The sequence below is a fragment of the Ahaetulla prasina genome, chromosome 8, assembly GCF_028640845.1.
Source record: "Ahaetulla prasina isolate Xishuangbanna chromosome 8, ASM2864084v1, whole genome shotgun sequence".
Lineage (NCBI taxonomy): Eukaryota > Metazoa > Chordata > Lepidosauria > Squamata > Colubridae > Ahaetulla > Ahaetulla prasina.
The window spans coordinates 70,598,445-70,625,301 of record NC_080546.1 but is presented as its reverse complement, the minus strand read 5'-3'; the positions used below and the strand labels follow the sequence as shown (position 1 = coordinate 70,625,301).

The 26,857-nt window shown below is 35.5% G+C and overlaps 1 protein-coding gene across 3 annotated transcripts in view; it reads right to left on the bottom strand.

Annotated features, from left to right (window-relative positions):
* Positions 1-22,103, bottom strand: part of FNIP2 (folliculin interacting protein 2) — a 61,742-nt gene extending 39,639 nt beyond the window's left edge. The window contains exons 1-2 of one of the 3 annotated variants that reach the window (XM_058193655.1): positions 21,751-22,103; positions 2,371-2,497 (exon numbers count right to left, since the gene is read on the bottom strand). In XM_058193655.1, the coding sequence (XP_058049638.1) occupies positions 2,371-2,497; positions 21,751-21,863 (240 nt within the window). In that variant the 5' untranslated portion in view covers positions 21,864-22,103. Of the gene's footprint in view, positions 1-2,370; positions 2,498-8,415; positions 9,225-21,750 lie in introns of those variants that run through there. The other 2 variants (XM_058193654.1, XM_058193657.1) reach the window with 2 other exon arrangements.
* Between the last annotated feature and the right edge of the window lie 4,754 nt (positions 22,104-26,857).

The following is a 26,857-nucleotide window of genomic DNA, read 5'->3' as shown; positions in this document are numbered from 1 at the left end:
CAAAATGGCTATCAATGGAAAGATTAAAATGATTCCTTGCCATGTGTCCGAATCATGCTATTGACAAGGAAAATCAGAAGAATGAGCTTCATTTAAAAACCTTTCTACTTCAGAATTATCTAGAATTTTAATAGAATGAGGAGTTTCTACCCATTAGCTAATCATTTAAAGCAATAAAATAATAGTTGACAGATATAGGAAGATAAATGCTGAGGAATAGCATTTAAAACTATTGGTACCTTGACATTTCAGTACTAGTATGCCAATGCTCAGAAATCAGTTATTCTCAACAATAGAAATTAGTTTTCATTTAGATAAAATGCTTTTTATATGTTAAATTATATAAATTAAAATGTCAAGGAAATTTTTTAGATCTGTTTGTATATGGTAAAGCTATTTGGAGAATAGCAAATATATTTTGTTTAGAAGATGATAGCAGTTTCTACAGTATGTATATTTTTTTCCATTTTGAGTCTAAAAGGGACCCATTGCCAATGGAGTATCTCTATGACCGAAACTCGGGTTTAGATTTAAATTTTAAATTTTTAGATGCAGGTTTTAAATACCAATGATTCTGATATTGATTTCTTGCTTAATGAAGACTTATTTATCAGCCATCAGTACAAAGACATCTTGAAGTATTTTCTACAAGTTTTTCTCTTCACATAGTAGTGAGCATCATTGTTACCAAAAAAAAAATAGGACACAGAAATATTGATGGGAAAGAATTCAGTAAAAGCAAGGGATTCTTAAAAGGTGCATAGAAAAATAGGAATGTTGATGGAAATAAAAATTGTTTTGTAGGAGGGTAAAAAGGACTAAAGAAGAAGTCTCTACTAGAGTGAACTGAAAAGTGATGACACTGAAATAAAAGAAGATGGAAAATGTTTTAAGGATTTAACATAACATCAGAGTTGGAAGGGACCTTGGAGGCCTTCTAGTCCAACCCCCCTGCCCAGGATTTGTATGGGAATAATATGATGTTGAAGAACAGAACTGAAACCCAGACTATAAATGTTATTGTTCAAGAAAACTAATAATGAAAAGAAAATCCTAAAACAATTATGAGATTTGAAAAAGGTAAAGTTTGAAAGTACATGTGGTATAACTGGAGAATAAATATGTTATTTGCTGTTGGAGTGGCTGTGAAACTTCTTTAGCATAATCATTTTTTTCCCCTGACAATTGGAAGAATACTATTATTGTTCCCTAATGCGAAGGTAATAATAACAAGACTGGATCCAAAAAAACGGTAGGGGTATTTAATTTGTAACATGTCCCAGGGAAATTGGTACAATTCTAATTTAGAGGATACAATTTGAGGAGAATAAATAACATTTGGAAATTCTGGTTTAATGCTAAGCAGACTGGGCAGTTTTTGAAATTTTTGATGCTCATTGAAATACCTACACATTTGCAAAAAAACAAAACAAAAAACCACCCAAAAAACCTTTATTTGTGGATTTAGAGAAAGTGCCTTTCTCTAAATTACTATAGTAAGTATAGTACTACATTACTATAAAAAGGCTTGAATCATGAAATATTTTGCTTGAATATGAAGTTTGCTGTTTGCTGAATGTAATAAGACAATATATAATGGAAGTAAAACATGCATGAGATTAAATGTTCAGGAAACAATTCATCATTGAAATGGGGAAAAGACAGACACGTGATGGTGTCTCCTTTGATGTTAGATGTGTTAATAGGGTTGTGAATATATTTGCCTTTTGCTTTGTAGGTGATGCCAAGTTTGTGACCAAGAACCTGAATGATTTATAGTGAATATTAGACAGATTATATTTTATTTTATTATACTTGAATGATAGTAATACATTTATACTCTTAATAAAGCAAATCCTCAAGCAATAGCAAAGGCACTTAGACTTATATACCACTTCACAGTGCTTTCCAGCCCTCTCTAAGCAGTTTACAGAGTCAGTATATTGCTCCCAACAATCTGGATCCTCATTTTACCAACCTCAGAAGGATGGAAGGCTGAGTCGAGCCGGTGAGACTTAACTGCCGAACTGCTGGCAGTGGGCAGAATTACCCTGCATTTTAACCACTGTGCCATCATGGCTCATACATGTTCTCTAACAAGAACTATATACCACATATGCTACATTAAAGATAATGTGATTTAATTTTAAAAATTTGCTATCAGCGTTTTAAAACATACACATAATACCTTAGTTTATCTTTCTCGTCACATTTTTTCTAATTCTACATTATTTGTTCTAATTTCATATTTAAGTTTTACTAAGGATGGATTTAATTTCTCTGATAAATGTTAATAGATCAGATACAGTAAAAAATTACTTAAAATTGTAAAATAATTTTTATCACATGAAAATAATAATAAAAACTTACCTGAAATTGTTTCTCATCAGTCTTTCGGACAGCTGTAGAATCGAACAAGACTTGTCTTCCCCGTCTTTCACAGTCTTGATATACTATCAAGCGGATTTCATTTAGATCAAACCCAGAACAGGACCAGCTATGAGTTTTAAGTACAAGAAAGAATGAAGAGAATTATACAAGAATTTTTTTCCTCTAGCAAATCCAAGAGTCTGTAGGGAAACAGTTAATCTAAGAAATGGGAATTCAGAGCTCTAGTTAACAAAATTATCATAAAGAAAAATTCATGGGGGAAAATATCCAAGGAAAATTCACAATACTGAACACTATTTTAGTTTAAGAGTAAAGGCTATATGAGGGGGGATGGGTTTGTAACATTAAGTATGGTGTGGAAAAAATGTAAAAAGAGATTTCTGCTTTTCATGCACTCTCAGAAGTTAGAAGAATATCCGGTATAGTTGGGAAATTTGAAGAAGACAATAGTAGCTTATGTAATGCACAGGTCAGTTACACATTTCAATACCAGATGCGGAATTCTTACCAGATTCAGCTTTAAAGGGAAATTCAAAAAGGGACAGATATTCCTGAGTTTTTGGAAAAAATAGCTACATACAGTAACAACCTGTTTTTTTCATCTTATAGTCTTCTAGGACTACAAATAGGACTATTTTTTAAATCAGAAACATCAAGACTTCTCTTATCTTATTATTATCTATTTAGCTTGATTATTGTGTGCTTAATATAAAATAATAAGCCTGTTCCATAGTTATGAACATGTAATACATATTTTCATTTTAACATGGGATAGCCACACTTGTTTAAATTACACTCAGTATACATAAGAGTGTCGCCTGAGAAATGGAAAGAAAAAATAGAACAAGATTTAAAAAACTATATCCATCAACTTAAAAATGCTTGGGGACCATTATAACAAGCACATAATCAGACCAATAGCACAATGTCAAATCTTGGATGATCAGTAGTGTGTTTCAATCAAGGTTGTATAATCCTGAATCCTTGGATTGCACTCCATGGTAAGGCTGTTTGTGTGACTCACAATATCCTCTCCAGTTGTTACTACTGATTTTCAAGAAATGTCAAATGAAACCTAGCAATTTCATGAACAGATAATATTGGAGAGGGGAGATGTGGAGCAAAAGCAATGCACGCATGGTAAAATAAACGAAATGTAAGCATTTACTTTAAACACATTTAATTTCTATTCCTGAAGATAACATTATATACACATATATAATATATAGGCATCGTTTATTATTAATAGCCCAATTCAATCTGCTGCAGGTTGAAAATCTCTTTGTGGAAAGTTATGAGCTGTAAATTTTGTTAAAGTTAAAAATCTAATGATTAAAGTTGATTTTTAAAACTTCCTAGTCTAGGGCTGAGAATGACTGGCCTAAACTCATGCAGACAGTGTTTAAGGGAAGATTAAAATTTGGGTCTCTATGCTTATCCATTATATCATACTGGCATTCTCAGGTACAGTCATGTGAAAAAGTAAGTATACCCTCTTTGAGTTCTCTGGTTTTACCTATCAGGACATAGAAAAAGTCATCTGATCCTTAGCAGTTTTGAAAAGTAGGTAAACACAACCTCAGAGGAACAGCAACAGATATCATACCATGTCATCGTTTATTTTACAAAAAGAAAGCCAAAAGAGAAGCTATGTGTGAAAAACTAAGTACACTCTTACTGCTTCCATAGGTATGAAGAGGCTAAGTAGTGCCCTTAATAAACTGATCATCAGCCAGTGTGACTACCTCTATAAAAGCCAAAGTTTTACGAGTTTGCTGGTCTCCAGCACTGAGGTGTGTATTAACCCAATGCCAAATAGGAAAGACATTAGTAATGATCTCAGAGAAACAATTGTTGCTGTGCATCAATTTGGGAAAGGTTACAAGGCCATTTCCAACAAGTTTAAGGGAGGTTAACATGTTATGAGAACACCAAAAAGAGATTAATTGAACTAATCCCCATGGCTATACTTAACAATATAGTCATACACAGGATTAAATTATCTTCATTTATTCAAGTGTGTCATAAGAATATTTAAAATTCAATAATTTACTCATTTTCTATTCTATGTCTTCTAACAAAAAGAAATGACAAAGAATGGGTAAAAATTAGGCATCACTATTAGAAAGCTCACTGCCAAGACCTGGTAACATAGAACACACCTTTCAAATACTTGAGTTATATACTGAGATCAAACTATACCTATTACTACTTGCCTACTTACTCTAATGGTAAAGGCCTAGAGATGACACAAAACTTTGCTATATTCTTCTGATATAAGAGATCACAGAATATGAGAATGTGGGCAGGCACCCTATATCCTTCAAAAGATTTTTTTTTTTAGTCACATAGTATGAGTGTGTGCGGCCATAACTACTGACAGAGAGATCTGGCTCACTTACTAAATGCAAATGCAGGATCTAGGACTTTTGGAAAAACAGCAAAAGCAAGGTCATGTTGTGATGCAGTTTTGCTCCTTCTTATGAGCAATGACCCCTGTGTACATCTATCTGACATGGCTTTTGTCACTCCTCAACGCCATATTTCCCTGTTGATGATTCTGTTGCTCCTCTGGTTAAATGTGATGAGTTTTCCAGTTCTTATGATTTTATGATTAGACAAGACAGATAAGAAATCAAAATTGAAGACAAGGAGATAGAAGGGATTTGCTCATACAGGGTGTATATGTTTAGGATGAAGATATTTAAATCAGGCTTTAGCAGAGGTTGTCAACAAGTTGCACACATGATCTTCATATTAATAACAACTTTTTGAAGCATATGACAATATCGATCAGTTATTCAAATATGTAGAGTTCAGAATCTGAAATAGCTAATCTAGTGAGATCCCCTCAGTTATAATCACATTATATACTTTTTAAAAAAGCATTTTTAGGGGTATTTCTAATGAGAGGAAAATATAGATATGTTCAGTATTAGAAATGAGGAATAGGATTGCCACAGTCTACTGGGCTCAGACTTGTAGTGTAAGAAGAAAAGGAACCATAACTATTCTTAACATAACTTATAACGGCTGAATCTTCTGAAAAACTGGGTTATAAGCTAAAGAGAATCATTATGTAAATATAATCCAACTGCCCATCACAGTCATTAGAAAAATGGCCAACTATCCATTAACCTAGAAAGGGACAAGGAGTTTAGAGTTTCAACTCTGGAGCACTGACCTATATTGTATAAAATCTTTAACTTATTTAACCTGCAAAGGCTAGTTACCTGTTTTATACATAAGGCTTCATTCTTGTATGTATTGAAGTTTTAATGTACCTGAGTTGTGTCCGACAGTCTTTTCTGAAATAAGCCAAATTGTGAATAATAGCCTAAGTATTTAGAGAATTAAGATTTACTGCTATGTCTTGATGTAAATTGCTTAGAAGGAATTAATGAACAAACAATGTTGCTGAAAAGGAAAAATGGGGGCAGGTTGCTCCTAGAATTAGTAATGATTCTCCTGGGGTATGGGCCTTAGTGGATGTGCAACAGTACCTGCAGCAGGAATTAGTGGACTTCTGTCTTAAAGATAAAGGTTCTCTCAAATTAAGCTCAACATGTGGCAACTACATAGATATTTAGTCTATGACCTGAATGACTGAGAATCTCCATAGACATTTAGTTATCTTGATAACATGAAAATGGTTTGCCACTTGCCTTCCTGCAGATTTAAAAAAAAATAATTAGTCACTCACTCTGGGATTTCTTAGTAGCCCCTTATCATACTACTACTATATACAATTCTGCCTGTCTTGTGAATTTAACCATTATATGGTCCCCGACAGGGGTGGGTTCTACTTACCTTTACTACTGGTTTGCAACGGGATCCCGCATGCACAGATTGTCTATGATGACATCCGGGTGGGTGGGCAGAGCCCACCCCGATTTTACTACCGGTTCACATGAACCAGACTGATCCGGGGCAACCCACCACTAGTCCCTGAGTTATGATGGAAATTGGATCAGGATTGCCATTGCCAAGAATGTAGTCATAAAGCATAATGTTATGTGACTGCATCCCTTAGTGACAGCAATCCTGCAGTCCTGATTGCCATCATAACCCTAGGATGTGGCAGTCATTAAGTGGGAAGAGGCAGAGGTGCTGGGTAAGAGGCATGTATGTGTGGGGGGTTAGGAAATGTGGCCAGTGGCCAGTGAAGGGCCAGCAGAGACCTTAGGTAGGCCACAGGCGGGCCAGTGGAGGCTGTGGGTGACCACACACAATGGAATACAAGATCCCTGGGATTTGTGCTCTGTATTGGGCTCCTTGGGAGAAAAAGGAATGGGAGCAACTTACTAGAGTGACCTGCTGCCATTATGAAAAGTAATGCCTAATTTTTTTCTTTGAACAGAATATGTTCTGTTCAGCTTGATTTTGAAAAGGAATGTATACATTTTTTTAAAAAAAGAAACAAACTCTCATCTACTGAATCTTGATTTCTTAATTTCCTCCCACCTTAAGATCTTTACAAGAAACAATAATTTTCCACCAATTTAAACTAGTAATGTACGGCATTATTTAACAAATGCCCATAATGTTTAATAATGTATGCTTAACTGAATTTTTAAATCAAAACATTCTTAATTTCTATTTGCATTTGAAAACTTTCAGAAATATTTTTGTTCTTAATTACCATATTTTTCAGAGTGTAAGACGCAGCTTCAAAAAAGCTACATTCGGAGTATAAGACCCACCCAAATTTTCAGCCTCTTTTAAGAGGGAAAAAAGTGTGTTTTATACTCCGAAAAATACAGTATTTCTCTGCAATATACAATTCCTAATTAGGTAAACTGTTGAACTCTTCACATATAGCCAACTATTGTTTTTACTCACAAAGTTGTTAAAGAAGAAAATTCAAAAGAATGCTATTGTAGGAAACAACACCCACCCACCCCCAAGTTTAAAATATTTTTTATTCTTAGTATTAAAAAGAGGCAGGATAGAATATTTCCCCTAAAAGAGAAACGAAGAAAAATCTTAACAAAGCAGCCCCAGTCTTCCAGCCATAGGAAAACAGCCTCAAGCAGAAGTCTGAAGAGACTGGTCTTTAGGAATGGAGATTTTGTATCCATTCAGAAAGCCTGGCCCAATCTATTCATAAGCAAGGAGACTCCAAATAGGCAACACAATAGAGAAGGAGCCAAAGTTGACAAACAACTAGGAACTCAGACAAACAGCTAGGATTCACATTTCCCCTTTTGTCTGTACAGCCAGCCATGACCCCTGCATGACCGCATAGGAATCTGGCAACAGCCATTAAAATATTGAAGGACATATTCTTGCACAGGAACAGGCATCTCAATCACAAAGCCCCAAAGAATGTATAAAAGTCCACCTACTCTCGACCTCATTTTGTCAACCACCCCACTAGTTTCTGGCTACAAAATAAACTGACACTTCCTTTCCTGGAGCCTGCGTCTTTCTCCTGGATTGGATTTTTCTTCCAACACTATTTCATCCCATTATCTTTGTCTACTATCATCCTGTTTAACCAAACTGATGGTAAATATCAACAGTGAATACATCATTTACTGTAAAATAGATGAAGTATGGCTTCAGGAAGAGGTATTACAATAGATCATTCCCCATCTTAACAGTGCTACTCTTAGATCAAAATAGGTTAGCAAGAAATGGGAAAAATAATGTAATTTACATTTTAATGCAGATTTAGCAAACTTACAATCTTTAAACCCGGAAAGCTTAAAAACACCTTTCATTGCTATTTTTGCTTCTGAATTTTTCTAATCAAACAGTGAATATGTATGGATTTTTATGCAAGTGAACACAAACTGATGCAGAAATGGAATGGAATAAATTAGAATAAAAATGCAATTGAATGCAATATATTCAACAGAATTTGCATAATTATTTGATAATGCTAAAAAAACCCTTTTAGTACTGAAAAAATAATCACAGATGATTACCTAGAAAAGAACATGTGTGATAATAGAAATGCAAAAAAGTGACACTGCCTCACAGCCCACTCAAAGCCAGTTTTACATTAAGCTTTCATACCTTTTGGATAGTTCTCCAGTAAGTCTCTTTGAATATTTGGAATTCTTTTCCGCCACAACTGATTTCTTTGCCTCATCCACTCTTGGTTCTGAAAAGCTATTCACTAGTGAAGTAGGGGAACAATGACTTGAGTTCTGTGCCTGGTTATCTGTGCTGTTCGATGATTTTGATGTACCTCCACACATTTTCAGTTCACAGACATACTGTCATAGGTATCATTTCTTCAAAATAATCATTTTATAGTTAAATATCCACGGAGTTTATTGTGTAATAAGCTACTGATGAGAGGAATGTCACACAAAAATTAGCTAGCACTGACTTGGCCTTTTTAAGAAAAAATAATCACAACTGAATATTCTCTGCAATCAGTATTACTTCTTTAGATAAAATTTAACCATTTACTGTTAAAAGATATAACCAATAACTTCTTTAAAAACACAGAATAACTTGCTTGTTCTTATAAATGTTGCCAGTTTTGTTGCTAGCAAAGAAGAACTCTGATAGCCATGCTTCCTGGTATGTCTCTGTAACTAGCAATTATTTGATCACAAGACCTAACCAGATGGCCTCCAACAGAGAGGTAGCTGCTTTCTCACTGACTCTTCAGTTGCAAACTTGTTTTAAAACAGGAGGCAACACCCTCTTAATGGTCTCATGTGAGCAAGTGTCATCTGACAGCTCTTAGCAACCTTGTGTCTCAGCACCATCTCTTCAAGGTAAACAGGAACTTGTCACCAATGCTACAGGCTATCTGTAAGAAATGATTAACACAAAAAAGATACCTTCTCCAGCATTCAGACTTTCAGCTCTAATGTGATTAACATTAGCAACTTGTTTACTACCAGTAACAATCTGAATACAATAAGAACAACTCCAAAATTGTTCTTTGCTTCATTTTATTAGCTCTGAAGAGGTGTAAGGTCAGAAAGACTAACCATTTACACTTAATTGAGCTTAAAAACAAACTTTCAAGTAAACATATTCCTTGTGTGTCCAATCACACTTGGCCAATAAAATTCTATTCTATTCTATAAGTTATGAAATTTAGAATAATAATAATAAAGTACACACATGGATAAAACACAAGGGTATTTACAATGGGGCAGGGATCCATTGGCTGGGAGTGAGTACAAATGACAAGCAGTCATTTGTCACGCCTAGAATTATGTTTACAGTGGCAATGAATGAATGCTTGGAAATCTCAGATGAAAAAATTACTTCAGCCTGCAATTGGATTCAAGTTGTTTTCTAGAATTCACGGTCAAGGCAAATAGTTTTTTTATCAGATGAGTTTTAGTTTTGTAGTCAGAAATTTTTTTTGAAAATATACTGAGAATGGGTAATACTTTATTTGTAGAAGGAAAAGAAGTTCAATTTATCTCACTGAGAAAAGTGTTAAAATAAGCAAATAATTATAATTATATTGCAATATTAGTTGGCTGACCTCCAATTACCCAATACTGCTTATAAATCATAAAATTAATTCTGGGACAGCAAAACGTTACCAACCCTAGAACACTTTCAGGATATTTACCTGAGACATTTCTAAGGCCTGAATGCTATTCTATTTATCTTTCAAACAGGACATACAAAATTTTATAGAATTTAAAAAACTGTTATAAATAGGAAAATTGCCTCGGGAACTGTCCTACAAACATTTAGGCAAGAGTTTGCATAAGAATTCAAAGAATGTTATGACAAGTAGATTGTATGGCTACTTTCATATTTCTGTCTAAGCATAAAAGTGCAGTGACCTCTTACGAAAGATGAAGTTGTAATTTCACTTTTCTTGCATAATGTTCTAGTGCAAAATGTATGCAATTCTTCAATACAATATTTTTCCTATATGCAGAAAATGCAGCCAAACTATACGAATAAAAAATAAACTGTAGATTTCTGTATAACATACTCTATTGTTATCATAGTTTTAATGTTTTTTTAAAGTAACTTTAATTTAGTGCAAAAGTGCATGCACTTAACCCGAACAAAATACTCTAAAGACCGATTTTGAAATAAACTCCGGCAATCACTATGTTAAAAAAAATATGGAGAAAATACTCTTCATCGAGATAGGAAGACCTGTAAGAAGTGAGAAGGAGAGTCATTGTCCAATAGCCACCTTAAATATTAAAATATTTAAAATTATATATTTTAATTACAGTTCCTGGATGGAAATGGAAATTAATAATTAATAAGGGGTGGAAATTAATAAGGGGTGACAGGAGTACTAATAAATATTTGGAAAGAACTGTACAAACAGAATCAATGCCTATATATTGTACAGTCCAGCCATTAAACAAGCTATAGTGACTACAGAATTATGACCAATACTTTTCTTAGCAGCAATATAGAAATAATTGGCTTTTGATTTCTTCCTTTAAAAAAAAGGTCTAATCTATTCTTCTGGATGTCTCCAATGCTCTTTCATACATATACCATGTTTCCCCTAAAATAAGACCTTCCCTGAAAATAAGACATCCCCCAAAATAAGCCCTGGGGCTTATTTTTGGGAAAACACGGTTATTAACCAAACCACAATGCTTATTTTTGAAGGACTGGCTAAAATTGACTAAGTGCTTACCAACATGCTGTGGTCTAAGATACAATGAACCTGTGAAATCCATTAAACTGCAACAATTAATATTTTGCTTTTCCGTTCTGAAAAGTGTTATCCAATTGAATTATAGTTTTCAAAATACGAAACTCTAATCTTATCCAAACTGGTTTCTTCAAATGTGATGAGTGAGGGCTTATATGAATTGAAATGCAATAGGCTGGTGAAGATGGCTCAAGGTTACAAAACTCCTTTTATAGCTGCATTCCTAAATACAATTAGGGCCGTGTCATGGAATTTTAGGACTTCCAAATGAAACCTTTGTGACTGTGCTGAAAAAAGAGTTTGATATCTATCAATTTATGTAAGTATCCACGTACATGGGATTTCTATATTCCATGACCCCAAAAGGATAAGAATATTTCTTTTTGATTCAAAGTCTGCCATATAATACTCCCTCATGACTTTTCATTCCATATATTATTTTCTGAGATCTATTAACTCCAATATTCCTCTACAGAAAGTAGATAACATGGGAATAATACCATATTAAACTTGCTAAGGAGATTTTTAAAAATATTTCAGATAACTAATCTCCTGCAACGTGCAATTTAAGTAGGAAAGACCAATTCAAAAGTACTACAAGCAGAACCAAATCCCAATACTAAATCTACTTTGCTTAGTCTAAATAATTCATTAATATATTTCAAAACAAAACCAAGTCTGTTGAAGAAGCCAAACTTATTTACTTTTAGTTATACTGTTTATCCTGATGTTTTTAATTTCCCTCATGATTGACATGTATTTGAATATATACATTTATATACATTTTCTTATGGCCATTTTCTATATACATTTTCTTATGGCCACACTCATGTCTTTCTCAAACTATCATTTATCACATTGTACTTACTTTTTCTATTTTCTAAAGGCAAAAATAAAGTTTTACAATTTTAATATATTTAGAACAAGTGTTTTATACACAAAATATCATCTTAAGGTTAAAAACAAGCTGGTTTGTCTTAAGCCATAATTTGTTTAATCATGATTTGCACTGTAAGACATATAAGGTATATTGGTTGAATTTGAATACTATAATAAGCAAAAAACACATTAATGTTTAATGTGATGTGCAAAACCAGACTCATTGCCTAAGTTGCAATAAAATTCATTTACAGTTTTCTTTTCTTTTACTGGCAATGAAGAATTGCGAAATACTTAATGAAGTGTTCTCTCACATATGGCTTTATTTTACACGGAGAGAATCTCTAAGCATGGCAACATGGCCCGAAGAGTAATTTGCAATCAACTGCCAAATGAATGAGCTCATTTACTGAAGCCAGTGTTACTGTTAACAGCTAGAGAAATTGCACAGCAGCAATAAAACATCCATTTAACTGAAAATGCTGCAAAGAACCGGAATGAAGTATTCAAGATGAAGTTATTTAGTGATTCAGCTTGTCCTCTTGAGCTATTTTTTTGAAGAAAAGCTTTATTTCAGGCAAACTTATTGCAGAGATTTTGAAAGTATTTTGATGTTTTGTTTCCCTTATTTTTCGGCTTTAGAAGCCACATTAATTGCAACCTACCCATATCAAATATTAAAATAGTAAATTACACAAATACATAAAATTAATCCTACTGAACTGAATACAGTAATCACAAATTGCAAGAAGCATCTACTTCACTCCCTGAAGGTTTCTTGGAATAACCAGGCCTTACTTAATAGCTTTCCAAAATCCTGAAATTCAACCTGCTCTATTTTGATAAGAATTCTGTACTGTAGGCTGAGCCAGCAATGAAGTTGCTGCCAGTTAGTGTCAGCCCAATCAAACAGAAAAGAGCTGGAAGGGACCTTGAAGGTCTTCTAACCCAACCTCCTTCTCAAGCAGGAGATCCCATATATTTCACAGGTGGCTGTCCAGGCTTTTTTAAAAAACCTCCAGTGATGAAACACCTACAATTTCCTGCTCTATTTTGATAAGAATTCTGTACTGTAGGCTGAGCCAGCAATGAAGTTGGGCTGCCAGTTAGTGTCAGCCCAATCAAACAGAAAAGAGCTGGAAGGGACCTTGAAGGTCTTCTAACCCAACCTCCTTCTCAAGCAGGAGATCCCATATATTTCACAGGTGGCTGTCCAGGCTTTTTTTAAAAACCTCCAGTGATGAAACACCTACAATTTCTGAAGACAAGCTGCTCTGCTAGTTAATTGTTCTGTTAGAATGTTTCCTCTTAATTCAGGTTGCTTCTTTCCTTGATTTCCATCCATTGTTTCTGTTTTATGAGATTGACCAGATCAGAAAACAGGAAGAGTAGAACTATACTTCATTGAACTAGTATTTATAATAACAGAATCTTGAAAGTCTGATTATATGCACCAAGACAAATTCCTTGTGTGTCCAATCACACTTGGCCAATAAAATTCTATTCTATTCTATTCTATTCTGCTTTTCTTCCCCTCTTTTATACAGGTAGTGCTCAATTTAGGACTGGTTGCTTAATGACCATATAAAATTATGTCAGACTCCTCAAAAGCTACTTACAATCCATTTTTTATAGAATTTTATTGGCCAAGTGTGATTGGACACACAAGGAATTTGTCTTGGTGCATATGCTCTCAGTGTACATAAAAGAAAAGATACGTTCATCAAGGTACAACATTTACAACACAATTGATGGTCAATATATCAATATAAATCATAAGGATTGCCAGCAACAAAGTTACAGTCATACAGTCATAAGTGGAAAGAGATTGGTGATGGGAACTATGAGACGATTAATAGTAGTGCAGATTCAGTAAATAGTCTGACAGTGTTGATGGAATTATTTGTTTAGCAGAGTGATGGCCTTCGGGAAAAAACTGTTCTTGTGTCTAGTTGTTCTGGTGTGCAGTGCTCTATAGCGTCGTTTTGAGGGTAGGAGTTGAAACAGTTTATGTCCAGGATGCGAGGGATCTGCAAATATTTTCACGGCCCTCTTCTTGATTCGTGCAGTATACAGGTCCTCAATGGAAGGCAGGTTGGTAGCAATTATTTTTTCTGCAGTTCTAATTATCCTCTGATGTCTGTGTTTTTCTTGTTGGGTTGCAGAACCGAACCAGACAGTTATAGAGGTGCAAATGACAGACTCAATAATTCCTCTGTAGAACTGGATCAGCAGCTCCTTGGGCAGTTTGAGCTTACTGAGTTGGTGCAGAAAGAACATTCTTTGTTGTCCTTTTTTAATGATGTTTTTGATGTTAGCTGTCCATTTGAGATCTTGCGATATGATAGAACCCAGAAATTTGAAGGTTTCTATTGTTGATACTGTGTTGTCAAGTATTGTGAGAGGTGGAAGTATGGAAGGGTTTTTCCTAAAGTCTACCACCATTTCTACGGTTTTGAGTGTGTTTTTAAAGTTATAGCAGCTGCACACACTCACACATCCTAGTCCACATTTTGGTTGCTAGGCAACTAGTTCACTTTACAGCTATCTGCAGCATCCCACAATCACATGACCACAATTTGCAATGTTTTTATCATCAGTTTCTGGTGTTTACTTCCAATTTCTGGCAAAAAAACCAAAACCCAATTGGGGAAAATTGATTTGCTTATCGATTGCTGCAAAAATGTTGAAAAATTGGATTGGATCCAGTCACACAATGCCTCAATTTATGACTGAAGTCAGCTACCAGATAATTCTGGGTTCAATTGTGGTTGTAAGTCAAAGACTACCTACAAAGCAGTGAGTCAGGGAGGAGTCAGCCTGAGTCCATTCATAATACTTAATACATTCCTTAATGACAGTGATTGGGACCAGAATTTCCATTGCTAAGCATTGTGGTCATAAAATCTGCCAAATGGCTGCATTGCTTAGTGATAGTAATCTTGGCAATCCCTGTTACCATTATTAAGCAAGGATTGTAGGTCATTAAGCCAGGACTTCACATGACTGTGACCTGGGATTTCTGGTTGGCTTCCCACAGCAAAGACAATGAGGAAACCAGAAGGAAGTCACATGTCTCAGGCAGCTCACAAGCAGGCCAGGGGGTAGGTGATTGCTGCAGTATGGTCAGGCAGTGTGTGTATGTGTTTGCGTATGTGCGTGGCTGTTACATGGCAAATGCAGCCAGGAGATGCTGTGAAATGCAGGAGGGTGTTCAGGCTGTTGCCACGTGCAGGCATTGTTGAATGGGAGGTGGGTGCTGTTGATTGCAGGAGGATTGCTTTGACTTGACACAGGTATCATCATATGATTATCATTAGAGTCTGTATGTGTTGTTCTATCCCTGACTTATGGCTTTCTTTCTTTCTTTCCCTCCCTGCGGACCAGAGGGATTGAAAAGAGGGATTACAAGAAATTAAGCTGTTTGCTCTTGTGCACATTGAAAGCAATGTGATCATGCTGGCAGCCTGGGAGTGCGAGTCATAAACATACTACTCAGACAAGTACATTGTTGAAATCTCTTTCTCTCTAATTGGTTTGGCCTGCGAGGGGGACGGAACAGAGAAAATGGAGAGAAAGAGATTTCAAAAGAATAAGCGGTTGTTTGGTTTGTTCATCTACACACCAAGACCTATGTGATTGTGCTGGCAGCAGAAAAGTGTCAGGCAAAGAAGTTATATACTTTGCAGTTCCATAGTTCAGAGTTAAATAGTCTTCAGTTATAAGTGATAAAAAATTAACTTCATGACTAATTCTCATATTTATGATCTCTGCAGGTCTACATAAAGCAAAGGAAAGTTGAAGTAAAATCAGAAGCACAATTGTGGTTTCACTTAGCAAATGCTTCACTTAATGACTTAATTCTAATTTCTAATTATGTTTGTTAAAGGTAAACTCTTTGTACAAATTTGGTTATACCATGATTCATTGATGGCAAGACTGCTGAGACTATTCATGGCCTTTATGCAGTGGTGGGATTCAGCCAGTTCGCACCACTTCGGGAGAACCGGTTGTTAACTTTCTGAGCAGTTTGGCAAACTGGTTATTGGAAGAAATCATTAGGGCAGAGAACCAGTTGTTAAATTACTTGAATCCCACCACTGCCTTTATGACAGGTAGCCTCATTGAAAGACCACTCGTTCAGCAACCAGTTTGGATGGTGCTGAATGGGGGGACTTACAACCAGTCTTTGTAGCTGCTGTGTTGATCATGATTCAACTACTTAGCAACTCACTTGCAATTATGAAGCTGCAGTATGCCATAGTCTTATTTCTGACATTCACTGCCAGCTTCCAACACACAAATTCAACCCATTATCATAAAATAACCACTTATAAACTAGCTGACACAATGTCAAAAGGGAAATTGCGTAGCCAGAGTACTGCAAATGATGCAGGATTCACTTAACATCAGTTAGCTTTAGTGCAACTGTCATTATAAGTCGGCACAGTGACATGACATCACATTTTAGACAACGTTGCTTAGCGACAGTTGCCAGATTCAATTACCATTCTTAAGTAATGACTGCTTGTAATGGGTTCTACTTTGTTTAATATTTAGATTCCTAGTCTATAAATGGTTGTATTATGATGCTCACTTTTTATTCTGATTTATTCTACTTTATAATGTTATGTTACAATTTATTTTGTCTGCTTTAATCCAAGTTATAGATCTGGTGAATTATATGCTGTTAACGGTTGGCTGATTAGCATGGTGTATATGCCCTGTAAACAGAAAAATAAGGAAGCCATGAAATTAGAGACCCATGAACTGCTATTAGTATGTATTAAAAGCAAAAAAATTTCAAACGCTCCAATGTGAAATTTTAGACATTAAAAATACGTTGATTATGATTGACAAAACTTCTTGTTCATTACTTTCCATACTTTTTGTTGGTATAGTCATCAGTGATTTACCCATGTAACATATGCTGTCTTTGAAATTAAATACTTGAAGATGTACGAATTACAATAATCATGAAGTCTATATTGTACAAAGCAGAGTTAACTTGAAGCATTTATATAGCACTTAGCACTTAAACTTATATACCACTTCACAGTGCTTTATAGCCCTCTCTAAGTCGTTTACAGAGTCAGCATATTGACCCCAACAATCTGGGTCCTCATTTTACCGACCTCGGAAGGATGGAAGGCTGAGTCAACCTTGAGCCTGGTGAAATGCTTGTAAAGATATGTTCCTTTTGTCAATGTCTTCATCTGATGTTAAAGGACATTCTATTTTAATTAAAGATATGTAAAATGTTCAGGAAAAATCTGAATAAAATCTGAAATAGCAAACTGAAGAATTAAATACCGGTATTTCATTTGCTAAGTACATTGTATTGTCAGAAACTTGAAATGTAGAATGTATCTGGATCATCTCATTCTGTTTCCAATGTTTTTAGGAATACCAGTAAACAATTACAGTGAAAAAAATCTTGTTATGTGCTTTACAATATCAGGCATAAAATAAAAGTCAGTGTCTGTCAACGTTTTTTTTAGAATACAGATAATCCATACTTTCCAAGTTTTATATCTGGCAATCACAACTAGCTGGACTGGTTATAACTGGATTACCAAGTTATAACGAACTAAAGGAATGTACGTTGCTATGCCCTTCCCTTCCTTTCATAAGTAAAATATGTATTAGCTACATGACAATATAGGCACACCAAAACAAAAAGGTGTATTAGGTACATGACAATACAGGAAGCCTAAACAAAGTTGCCATATAGCTCTTTCAGAGAAGATATAGAATAAGACACAATCCTGGTTAACTGCATAGAACCTAAGAAGACAGAAAACTTATAAAGAAAAATGTATATAGCATTTTTGAAATTGGCTTAAATACATTTTCTCCCTTTAAAAGCTGGTACTGAGAATCAAAGTAATAGCTTGTAGCTATGTATGAAATGTCAACAGAGTTCAAAAAGACTATTATAAAGTTACAAAAAATGTTTGGCCCCTTTCACCCAGCGGGTTGAGGACCTGATTGCACTTGCACCCATGAGCGAATTGCGGAGAGATGTACTTTGTGAATAATAAAATATTGGGCTCATTATTATAAAATACAATAAGATTTTTTAAAAAAAATTGTAGTTGGGCATATATGTATTAGAAATATATATGTAATTGAATAATAATTGCATTATATTAAGAATTGCAACTAGGTACTGCTCAAATGTTATACCTTTTTCCCTTTATATTTTTTTTTCACTTTTAAAACACTTTTACCTATCTTTTTTTTTCTTTGACAAAGTATTTTTATATTTGTGTTTTCCCAGTTTTTTCATTATTTTAAAAGGATATTGTAAAGCTATTATAGATGCAGAAATGGACAAACAAAAGTGGTTTTGAGTAGCTGAAGTAATTCTTTACAAAAAATCATAAAGCAAAGCAAGCTATTAACAGGATAAAGAATTATCTAGACAGAAATTTGAATAACAATAATAACAAAAGTATTAAAAGTTAACGAAGATGTAGATGTTTATACAGAGATGTTTTATCACTCTAATATAATATTAGAACTTTGAATCATTAAATATGTGAAGATTTAAGACACACAGATACATTATGCATATGGTAGTTAAGTTTGAGATTAGCGATTTCCAGATGTGGTGATGCCACTACTATAATTTCAATAGTTTAGAAAGGAATTAAGGAAATCTATAGATGGGTATTTATTACCTTTAGAACAAAAGGCAGCATGATGTGCTGCAGGCTAAAAAGAAAAAGTAAAAAACAGTTGTCATCTACATATGAACTTCCCAGATGCATCCTATCTTTCATGCAATATAGAATACAGAGCCAGAGAGATCAAAAGGGCAGAATCTGGCAAATGGATCACAAGATTAAACAGTCACAAAGAATGGAATAGGATGTCATGTGAAAGTGTGCTGTCTACACATGTGATGTCATCACTCTGGCCTTGACTACTTTTTTCCCAAAGGAAATGAATAACCAAATTCTGAACCATTTATTCAGCAAATACAAGGGAAAGGGAAAGAGCAAATAGAGGTAGATATCTGAAAAGTTAACAAAAATGATAAGTTTGATTTGCCTGTATAACCAGAATTCTAGCTCCATATGAATAAGCAAGCATGTCAATTATGCCTACCTGACTGCTCCTGCCAATGAAAGCAACTGAATAAACTATGAAATCTTTACCTATGATTTATCATTATCTCTGAATCAGGAGCCCTCGTTTGTATTCTTTTTAACAAACAAAGATCAATTATTAGAATTTCTTCTTTGCTTATTGCAGCTAAACTAAACCCAAGTTTAATATCTTTCCTTGCACATTATGTCAAACAAACCATAAATGCCAGCTTACTGAAGTGTTCATCCATTACAACTTGCAAGAAGAAGCGGAACAAGGCTGCTGAATTTGCAACAACATTTTAAACTACATTCAAAATGGTAGTTTATTGTGACATGTAAACTGAGCTACAATGTGAAAACAATAATTAAAGATAACTGTTTAAACTTGTTATGCATTTTAGAAGCTGCTTATATTCTAAAAACAGAAATACCTCTATAATAGAAGTTACAGTGAAGATGATACTCCTATTCGTAAAATGCACAAATCTACACCACACAAAACTTCAGCATCCAAAAGCCATTGTGTGAAGTGATGGCCACTAATTCCTGTATGGATTCCATATGTTGTTCAATAAACATACAGTACATTATACTTTAATGTTGTACTACTTAACTGGTTCATTTGGTTATATAATTTCTAATAGACAAGTTAACTTCCAGCATCTAAAATGCATTTTTATTAGACTGCATCCAGTACACCTCTAATTAAGCAACAGACTTACTTTGGAACTTGTGTTCAATAAAAGAACCAAATCCTTTTAAACAGAAATACTCATCTGATTGTCCCATGCTTTCCACCCCAACAAACTAGTTCAAGTGTGTGTGTGTGGGGGGAAAGTTCCTTTGTTTCTGCTACTGTTAAAACTATTGGGAATATCACATAGCCCCACTCATCTATTTCCTTCCTATCTCTGGTTTATGCAGCCTTTGTTTATTGCTATGTCCCCAAATCTGATACTATATGGCTTTTGTGTGAACGCCTAAAAGGAGAATGTAGACTTATACCACGTACATCTATTATAGGCTAAAAGACAAAAATTGAATTATGCCATTTCTTTTTTTATATTTGGTATTATATTTGTATCATGCACGCATATATGCATACTTATACAGAAGGAAAAAAATTGTCTATAAGACTTTTTAGCATGTTAGGTCCACTAAGTGTAGCATTCTACAAGTGTGATATAAAAATACAGATTTCATTACTATTATCTAGTGTTACCCAACACTCTTACAGGCCATTTTTAACCCACACTCTTCCCTATTTTCATTTATTGGACCTAAGACATATAAAGGCTTTCACAGTACAACTGCATTTTGATATCCATGTCTGTAAGAGAATAAAATTAAGTTTCTACAGAATTATGGCTGTAATATAATTATGTATAAAATACAATACTATGGTAATTGCCAGCCTAATTCAGGTATTCTTGAATGGTTCTAGACTAGATTGTTCAAATATGTCAATAGTCAACAGAATTCAGACTCAATGCATTCAAAAGCAACTTACTTTTACATTCAAGGAACATACCAGTATAGTAGAAGATAAAAACAGATGACAGAACTAGAACATTTAATTTTTTTAAAATAATATCACAACAGAAAACATGCACATATATTTAGAAGAAATGAATCAGGAAGTACATTTTATCTTTTTTTTTTCAAAAATAAGAACTTTATATAAGCCTGCATTTCTCACTATTCATTGAAGCTAAACTTTAAGCATAATTGCATAGGAGAACAGTCTAGTAACTACAGTGGGACATATATTTATAAAGGTATAAAGGAATGGTTGTAAAACCCAGTAATCATGTAGCAGTACTACCACAAGAAAATTATAATCTTATCCCATATTTCTTCAAAGGGTCCAGAGAGAGTCACATGTTCTTTCTCTGCTGTCCCTCTCCTTTGCTTTTTCACTTCAAGGATGAGGAGCTGGGAAGCAGGATGAAGTCCCGTGTTTGTTCATTACATCACACTGCTTTAAATCAGGCCAGCCATCCCCATCCTGTTGTCTTCCAGGTATACTGAGCTCCCATCATCCCCAACCAGCATAACTATGTTGAGGTTCACTGGCAATGACGAAGTGAAAATCCCTATTTTGAGGGGAGTGCTCCAAATTGTAAAAAATTATATTAGATACATTTTCGGAAGTTCAATGTAGACCAACCCCAATAAAGAGCACAATTGTTATGTATATATCTATTATATCTATTAAGTATATCTATTAAGTGATCTTATTGAATTAATTAAGACTTCTCTGATGTACTTATAAGACTTACTTTAAGTACTTTAAAAGACAGGAGATGCCATAATAATGGTCTTTCCAAAAAGAGAATTCTAACTCCCAAAATTATCCATGAGGGCCAGCTATTACAGTTACTGAACATGTGCAATATGTTTTAACCATTTAGGAGCCATTACAAAGAATAAAACCCTAAACTACAACCAGATTTTTCTTGGTGTAGCACTTTACTCCCTTAAACCAAAACGACCAGCAGAAAATTATAACATGCAAGATCGTTCTCTTTTTGGGTTAGGATTGAGGCTAATTTATCAAAACACGTATTGCATTTTTAATAATAAAAGTAAGACTCTGAAGAACATGGAGGGTCTACAGAGGATAAAAAGAACTGGATATAGATGAGAAAAAGTACTCCCTATGCGCTCCCGGGTCTCATGTTTTGCACAGTGGATGTTCTATCAGAATGACCAACGCACCAAGGAAGACTCAAGATAACGACTGCATTTCCTCACCTGAAGGTTGAGCATTCCTTGGACAGTCTAAAAGGGGAAGAGGTCGAGTCGCCACTACTAAGCCGGCCACCGCCCCTTTTGTTAAACAGCTTCTGGAGCAGCGTCGGAGCCATGCTACTGCGCTTCCTCCTGAGCTGAGCGGTGTTTGGGAGGGCGCACCAGCGACAGATCACTCAACCAGCCACGACCGAGACTTCCTATCTCTGCAGCGTCAGTAGTAGCCCCCATGCCAGCTCCAAGCTCGACATCCAGACTTGCGCTAAGCCGAGTTTACTTAATTCATTCTCTCTCGGAGCAGGGCAGGCGCCTCCCTCTTTTTCCTAGACTGGCATTAATGGAGCCGATCAGTCATATGACTAGGGAAAAAGCTGAAAGTGTTTGTTCAGTCTCACGCGTACCGCACATACAGCGCCCCCCACCTTCCGCCATTGGCTGCGATTTCAGAGCTCGGCATCTCAGTCTTGCAATCTTTCCGAACGCACAACGCCCCCTCAGGGGTCTTTGTCACCGGGATTTTAAGCTTTGCTCAAGCTGGGCGCAAAGCTTTGAAAGCTAGTCTTAAAAGGTAATGCGAGCGCTTTTCTTAGGGTTTTTTATTTTATTTTGAAAAGTTTTGAAATTCCTCGAAAGGAATAGAAAACTATACCGAAGATACTTATTTTTGCACTTCTAATATTTTACAGTAACCAGCTCTTATCAAAGCGTAACTGGGAGTGGCTCGTTCCAGTTTTTCGAGGTGAATACTTTAAAAAAGGACACATTTAATAACCCTTTTCATATTGATGCGGATTCCCTTCCTAAATCCCATGTTGGTTAGGGGGTACTAGAACAAGAACTATGATATCTATGTGAATTGATGAAAACTAACCAAGTTTCTTGATTGTCAACAGAATTTTCAAATAAGCTATAAGGATGGAGCTATCTAACAACCAACTATTTGATTGTTAGATAGCAACAGAAAAATCTAATTCTTTGCTGACATGGTCAGGATTTTAGAGCTCAAGTTTTAGAGGTTTAATTTGAAAGAAAAAAAACAGGCCAAATCCTAATTTTAAAATAAATTTGCTTGAAAGTAATGAGTCATTACCGCCAGCAAGTATCCCCTTGCCAAAATACTTCTGCTTGCTACAAGGTTATAGAGAATTGCCAAGGTAAATCAATGTATGGTGGTAAAGTGCTGAAAAATAGTAGAAAAAATAATAAAACACAACCCAAAATCCATTGGTCCTGGGACATGTTATCAGAGCTGATAGTGAATCAAGCCATGATTCTTAAATCATTTTCACATTATAAAGGGAATTCGAGTTATATAATTTGCTCTCTATCCCATCTACACGTACATTCAGAAATTACTGAGTTAGGATGCTTAACAGCTTCAGCAATCAATCGCTTAGGACTTAACTTAAAGTGTATATATGTTTATAAATTATCATATAGATATACAAATAAAATGCAATTCTAGATATGCTTATCAAAGTTATACCCTACTGAATCAATTGAAGCAACAGCCCCCAACCTTTTGGGCGCCAGGGACTGGTTCCGTGGAGGTTTTTCCACAGACCAGAAGGGGTGTGGTTTTGCATGCTGCCTGCATCCTGTGGATGGGGCTTATTTATTTATTTATTTATTTGTCATAACAGCATACACAAGCATAAGCATGAAGTATCTATACAACATATAAGAATATATATGAGTATAAGCATGTAATAACCACACAAATTGTATATAATGAAACAGTAGGACAGGAACGGTAGGCACGTTTGTGCTCTTATGCACGCCCCTTATGCTTGTTTGCATGGCATGCCACAGACCAGTGCTGGTCCACAGATTGGGGGTTGGGGACCCTTAGTTAATTTTGAAAATTTATAGTATAACATATGAATAAATTAAACTTACCCTTTTACCTGGGAATTTTAATTTAAAACTATCTGAAGAAACAAAAATAGATCATCTGGATCAAGACAAAGGCCCTTTAGACTAGAATAGAATAGAATTTTTTATTGGCCAAGTGTGATTGGACACACAAGGAATTTTTCTTGGTGCATATGCTCTCAGTGTACATAAAAGAAAAGATACGTTCATCAAGGTACAACATTTACAACACAAATGATGGTCAATATATCAATATAAATCATAAGGATTGCCAGCAACAGTCATAAGTAGAAAGAGATTGGTGATGGGAACGATGAGAAGATTAATAGTAGTGCAGATTTAGTAAATAGTTTGACAGTGTTGAGGGAATTAATTGTTTAGCAGAGTGATGGCCTTCGGGGAAAAAACTGTTCTTGTGTCTAATTGTTCTGGTGTGCAGTGCTCTATAGCGTCGTTTTGAGGGTAGGAGTTGAAACAGTTCATGTCCTGGATGTGAGGGATCTGTAAATATTTTCACGGCCCTCTTCTTGATTCGTGCAGTATACAGGTCCTCAATGGAAGGCAGCATCTTGTGTAGATAATCAGATACCTCTGGTTTGCTTGCAAGCAGAAAAAAGGGACATATCCATATTCAGCTGTTATTCCCTTATGACTAATATTTGGAGGCATGATCTTCTAATTCAGAGATAACAAAATGGTTCACAAAAGTCTTCAAAATCATAGCCTTCATAGATCTGTCTTTCATACTGTGCATATATCTAATACTGAATAGTAAATTATATTTCTCAAGCTTTTTAAAATTTTTAACTTCCACTCCTTCCTAAACATTAATTTGAGTTCCTGATCCTAATGTTTGAGAGGTAAGAAAACCCACCTCTCATATCCATATGACTTGATAATTGTACACATTTCAGTCTAATCCCCCTCCTTTGCAGTTTTCCAAATCAAGTGTCTTAACAGATTATAGCTTTTTTCTATAGAAAGTAGTCAACCAGCCCCAATCATTTTGATTGCTCTTTTCTGCACTTTTTACACTTTAGTTCTAATATATGCCTTTTTAAATACTGTGTGGCAATCGGGGCCTCTATACAGTATTCTAGATGCACTTGTATCATAAGTTTGTATAAAGGAATTAGTGTTAGCACTTTTATTTTCAAACACTTAGAATTTGCCTTTTTCTTAGCTTCAGTTCACCAAATACATTTTCTCTCTGATTTATTACCTATGACCTCAAAATGTTTTTTCCAGATTGGTTACTCTGCCCCACCAACATGTCTGTGATATCTGATTTCTTTATTTTTTGTCTCAAAAGGTATCACTTTCCTTTTAGCTTGCTGGCTGCAGACTTGGAAGGGAAAAAAGTGAAACCTATCATGTGTTGCTTTGGGTGCAAATGAAGCCTTTGGGTTGCTAATGAATGCTTCAGACAAACTGCTGGTGCTAAGTTAAATGAAATAACCTAATTTCCTGGGTTCACGCAACACCCAATCCAAAACCAGCCAAAGACACTGAAGCCAGAAAGGGGTACAGGGGCTTTGAGAATATCTCTCCCCACCCCCTTCTCAAAAGCTTTTGTGGGGGAACAGAGATGCAAGATATGATATACTTGTTTAACCAAAGACAGAGAGACAGAGAGACAGAGAGAGAGAGAGACAGACAGATATATATATATATATATATATATAGATATATATATATATATATGTATATGTATATGTATATGTATATGTATATGTATATGTATATGTATATATATGTTGTTTTCTGACGTTTTCGCAGGTGTTTGTATGTAGGTCTTTGGTTATTCGGGTTTTCTCCCGCGTAAAATTGGAAGTGTCTTGCCGACGTTTCGACGAAGTCTCATTCCCATGCACCGCCTGCCCCACCACATACATCGGACAAACCAACAGAAGAATAAGTGCACGCATTGAAGAACACAAGAACTCAGTCAAAAAAGAGGAACCAACTTCTTCCCTGGTCCAACACCTTAAAGCCACAGGACACGATATTGACTTTAAAAAGACCAGAACTATCGCCAAAACTGAACACTTTAACAACAGAATAATCAGAGAAGCCATCGAGATAGAAAAACGCCCACATAGCATGAACAAACGAGATGATACCTCCCGCCTACCAGCCATTTGGAAACCCGCCCTTATTGACAAACGAGTCCCTAACACGAGGAATGACACCAGACCCACACTCACGAGGTCCACACAGGATGTCACCACCGCACATCCACCCAGAAAGCAGACCCAAACCCACACTGATCAGGAAGCACGACCAAGGACCAGAAGCCAGACCGCAGCTGCAACATTAGCCATTTCAAACCCCTCCAATCCATACATGCAGCAGACAGACACCCACTATGAAGATGTAGCACGACCACGAACACGAAGCCAAACAGCAGCAGTGCAGCTCACCAGCTCAAATCCCCCTGCAACTCAGACTAATCTGAGCACAACCAAGCCCCCACCAACACAGGACACACCCCCAGCCAATCAGAGCACAAAAAAACCCCCATCCAATCAGAGCACAGCCAAGCTCCCACCCAATCAGTTCAAACCCCCACTAGCAGTTAAAAAGGAAGAAACAGCTGCAATCACACATTGCTCCCAGAAGCACGAAGCTGAAGCCTGAAGATGACGAATGAGACTTCGTCGAAACGTCGCCAAGACACTTCCAATTTTACGCGGGAGAAAACCCAAATAACCAAAGACCTACATATATATATATATATATATATATATATATCCATCCCCAAAGCTTTAACTAAAAACTATCTACTATTGACTTCACCCCATTCCTAAGAGGTCTGTAAGGGGCGTGCATAAGAGCCCTTTGATTGTATCCAATTTCAAATTTTATTTTATTTATTTATTTATTTATTTTGTCACAACAATATATGTAACTATCATACAGAAAGGTTATATAGTATATAAAGGTATAGAAGAAAAGAAAAACAATAGGACAGGAACGGTAGGCACGTTTGTGTGCTTATGCACGCCCCTTATGGTCCTCTTAGGAATGGGGTGAGGTCAATAGTAGAAAGTTTTTGGTTAAAGCTTTTAGGATTATGAGAAGAGACCACAGAGTCAGGTAAAGTATTCCAAGCACTGATGTTACAGAAGTCATATTTTCTGCAATCTAGATTAAAGCGGTTGACATTAAGTTTAAATCTATTGGTTGCTCTTGTATTATTGCAATTAAAGCTGAAGTAGTCTTTGACAGGAAG